The 4,327-nt window shown below is 34.1% G+C and overlaps 1 protein-coding gene across 1 annotated transcript; it reads left to right on the forward strand.

Annotated features, from left to right (window-relative positions):
- The first annotated feature begins 349 nt into the window (after positions 1–349).
- LOC141534097 (uncharacterized) lies at positions 350–3,776 on the forward strand. The gene is made up of 6 exons (XM_074253236.1): positions 350–1,182; positions 1,297–1,529; positions 1,614–1,860; positions 1,912–1,967; positions 2,017–2,736; positions 3,676–3,776. Exons 1-6 carry the CDS (start codon positions 350–352, stop codon positions 3,774–3,776), a joined length of 2,190 nt encoding a protein of 729 aa, XP_074109337.1.
- The last annotated feature ends 551 nt before the right edge of the window (positions 3,777–4,327 follow it).

Genomic DNA, 4,327 nt, shown 5'->3' on the forward strand with positions numbered 1-4,327 from the left:
CCGACAGCAGGTCCTAAAAACTTATTCTAAATTAATTCCAAAAAATGTTTGGATAGCTGGTGCAGCGGTTTACGTTAGGTTTTCGTCAGAGAAGCCACCGCTGAGATTATTACCTTCATCTGGCATGGAAGTTTTAAGGAAGAATTTGCAATAACTAGTGCCCACTCATTCATCGCCAAATTCAAATCCAAATGTATCGACTTTCTCAACATCAGTGAATCGGCAGCCACTGAATATTTGTCATGTTAACATTCGTTCGCTCAACAGTAATTTCTGTTTATTTAAAGAATTTTTCAGAACACATTCATTTGATATTATAGCTGTGAGTGAAACATGGTTAAACTTTAATATGTCTGATGCTCAGTTCAAACTTCCATCATTTACTTTATTTAGAAATGATCGTACCAACAGAACTGGTGGAGGTGTCGCATTATATATTAGGAATACACTTACATCTAAATTCGTATTGAGTTCAACTTATCTTCCGAATCATCCGGAATATCTCTTCTTGGAAGTATGGCACACTAGAAGACAAAAAATCTTGATTGGAGTAGCATACAATCCTCCAACGTCGGAGTCTTTAAATCTGCTGGAGGCGGATCTAGATGATATCATGCCGCACTATAAGCATGTTATACTTATTGGTGATTTCAACATTAATATGAATTCAGCAAGTTTAAAATCGGACTGTTTAATGGAATTCTGTAGATGCTTGGGACTTCATTTACTGGATTATGGTAATACTCATCATACTGCTCACAGTGATTCATGGATTGATCATTGTTTGGTCAGTGATCGGGATTTAGTTCTAAATACTAGGCAATCTTCAGAACCATTTCTTGCGGATCATGATCTCATATCATTACAATATGATTACAATATACCATCCGCTGGTCGAAGAAGAATATGGTGCAGAAATTGGGCTCGAATTGATGAAACTAATCTTCAAAGACTCTGTTTGGATCAAGATCTCTCGGACATCGATAGTGCAGTATCTGTAGACAATATGAATGAATGTTTGCATCAACATCTGAGAGAGGTTATAGAAGCAATGGCGCCGATCAGAGAGACTGTCATTCGGGATCAACCGGCACCATGGATCAACCAGGACATCAGAACTCTTCAGCGTCGCCGTTCAAAGCTCTATAGGATCTACAGAAGATCGGGATTTGCTTTTAAAGAGTATGCTAATCTGCGAAAAGTAATTAAATGTAGAATTCTGGAAGCTAAGAAAAACTATTTTGTTCATCGTTTTAGTAACTGTAAAAATGCGAAATCTTATTGGAATGATTTCAGGAATTTAGGATTGGTTAAAAGTACAGAGTCCAATGCTTATCATGATATTGATATAGACGAATTAAATAATTATTTTGTGTCAGTGGGGAGTTCATTTTCGGGCATTATCGATTACAATTACATTAGCAGATGTTTAATTAGATATGAGACTACTTTTGAATTTAAAAAACTTGATTGTGATGTTGTAAAGAAGGGAATCATGAGACTAACCTCCAGCTCGAAGGGCCCTGATGGTTTTGATATAAAGACATACAAAATTCTAATACCTTACTTTCTAGAGTCTATTACTGATCTGTTTAATTGATCACCTTCTTCAGGAAACTTCCCTTCTATCTGGAAACAATCTTATGTATTACCTATACCTAAAATTCGCACTCCAACTGAGTTTTCAGACTACAGGCCAATATCATTAACTTGTACATTATCGAAATCATTAGAAAGATGTGTTCATGATCAAATTTTGAATTATTTAACTGTTAATGGGATTATTGATGATTACCAAACTGGTTTTAGGGAAGGTCTAAATACACAGGACGCTATTCTGAGATTATGTGATGATATTAGGTTAGGCATTGAAAATACAATGATTACTATTGCTGTATTTTTTGATTTCAGTAAAGCATTTGACTCTATTGTGCATGAGGTTCTAGTATTTAAATTAAAAGCTATGGGTTTTGGAGATTTGGCTATTGAATGGATTGAGTCATATTTAAAAAATAGATTACAAGCAATACGTATTGATAACATTGGTATATCACAATGGAAAGAAATACTTAAGTGGTGTTCCACAGGGCAGTGTCCTTGGACCACTACTCTACTCCATCTATGTTGTAGACTTGGGTGGTTTGCTTAAACGCTGCAAACACATGTTTTATGCGGATGATTTAGTGGCTTACTTGACATGTAAACCTTGTGATATCAATAGTTCTGTGAGAACTCTTAATGAGGAAATTTCTGTAATATTAGAATGGTGTACTAAAAATGGTCTGAAACTAAACCCGAATAAGAGCAAGGCTGTGATTTTTGGATCGGCACAGAAATTGGCTGATGTTCATCGTGAAGTAATTCCGAATACTGTTGTTAATGATACTGTTATAGATTATTGTAAATCAGTTAAATATCTAGGAATTATACTTGAAGACACTTTAACGTGGTCTTTACAAATTACTGATATCTGTAAGCGTAGCATGCGAGTACTTGCTCAATTAAAAATGAATGGAGATGTTTTTTCGTTGCCGATTAGAAAAAGACTAGTTACTACTCTTATTTTCCCAATTTTCGATTACTGTGCAGCTGTTTATACTGATATTACTGGTCAGCAACAGATCAGACTTCAGAGAAAATTAAATGCTTGTGTACGGTATATTGTTAAAATATCTAAGTATGAACATGTCACTCAGTATTATGCCGACCTCCGTTGGCTGACAATTGGTTCCAGACGTAAATTTTTCTTATCATATCTTATTTATAAAGCATTGTATCTTAATCAAAATCCTCTAATTAAGCGAGATAAAAATTCTTGAGCCTCGTCTACGCCGAGGCGACATTCGTCAAGACTACCTTGAGTTGCCTCTTTATCACTTTGCAAAATATGAAAAATCATTCTTGATATCTGCGATTAAAACTTGGAATCAATTGCAAGCTTGCTGTACAAGGTTGTCAACGTTTACAGAATTTCGAACTGCCTGTTATCAATACTTTTTAGAAAATAATAGATTATAATATTAAAACATTGCTATTGTGTGCGTTTTGGTGATGATTGAGTGATGCGATATATTATATTATGTTATACATATTATATTGTATTTTATGCGATATAACTGCTTTATATATTATATAATTATATGTAAATTTTTGTATCAATTATGGATGGCCGCAAGGGGTTTCGACTCCATGGCCAATTAAATAAATAATAATAATAATAATAATAATGATTTTACCAAGCCCATAACCTATTAAAGAAATCCTCTTTAAAACTTTAAACTTAACTTAAAAATTATTTAAAAAATAGTTATTGTAATTTAATAATCCAAATGTAACGAATAATTTAAATTATTACTATACACATTTTTCAAACTAAGACACTCAATTTACAAAAAAAAAATCCATGTGATCATTAACGGAATTCCAGTTAAAAAATTGAAATATCAATAAAAAACGGCTCCATATATATTAAAATTTATGAACTGTTCGATGAAAATTGGATTCACTTCAAAGGCCATTATGAACATACAACACATGTACATCTTTTATCTGCGTAAACACAATGAAGTTCAATAAATTTATTTCAACAAAAGCAGTACGCTATATAAATAAAAGCAAAGTAGTTTAAATAAACTTTTAAGTGTAAGTATAAATTAAATTCATTTGTCCATGAAGATGAAGAAATAATCGGGATGATAGGCGAAGTTGAGAGTAAAAAGATCGAGCTGATGCATTATCGGCATGTTTTCTTCAATGGACAAACAAGGGTTCACTAAGCGAGTCGAGATGACAGTGAGTTTAAGATGTGTGTGTACATACATACATTGAATATACTTTTGAAGGAGCATTCGACGTAAGCGCTCCAGTGAGCGGATAGTATATAGTAGCATCTGCCTTCATGAGATGATACTCCTCTTATTTCTTACTCTTTCTCGTACTTACTACGTACTTTGCTCCTACTTCTGACACTAGTTAAACTCAGCCGAGTTTTTATTATATACGTGTCCTGTATGTGTACGACTACCATACACAGACTATGACGAGGATGTATTGTTGTTTCACGGTATGTTAAAGTGAGATGAAGAAAATACAGTACACAAGTTTAGGCCCGATACGACACAACTATATACTTTGTTAAGTTTAGCTGGAAAGTTTGCGCTTCCCAGGCTCGGAAGATACACCTGGTCCCTCTCTTACATTATAGAGCCTAAACTCGATCTCTTTACTCAGTGCACGGCGTCGCTTTCGTCTTCTTACTCTCACTTACTCACTGTTATTTATATTACTCATCTGTGGTAGTAGACATGCTTTCCTAAACCTGAATAGG

The sequence above is a fragment of the Cotesia typhae genome, unplaced genomic scaffold (assembly GCF_013202065.1).
Source record: "Cotesia typhae breed Kobodo isofemale line unplaced genomic scaffold, CoteBio_Ctyphae scaffold_13, whole genome shotgun sequence".
Classification (NCBI taxonomy): Eukaryota; Metazoa; Arthropoda; class Insecta; order Hymenoptera; family Braconidae; genus Cotesia; species Cotesia typhae.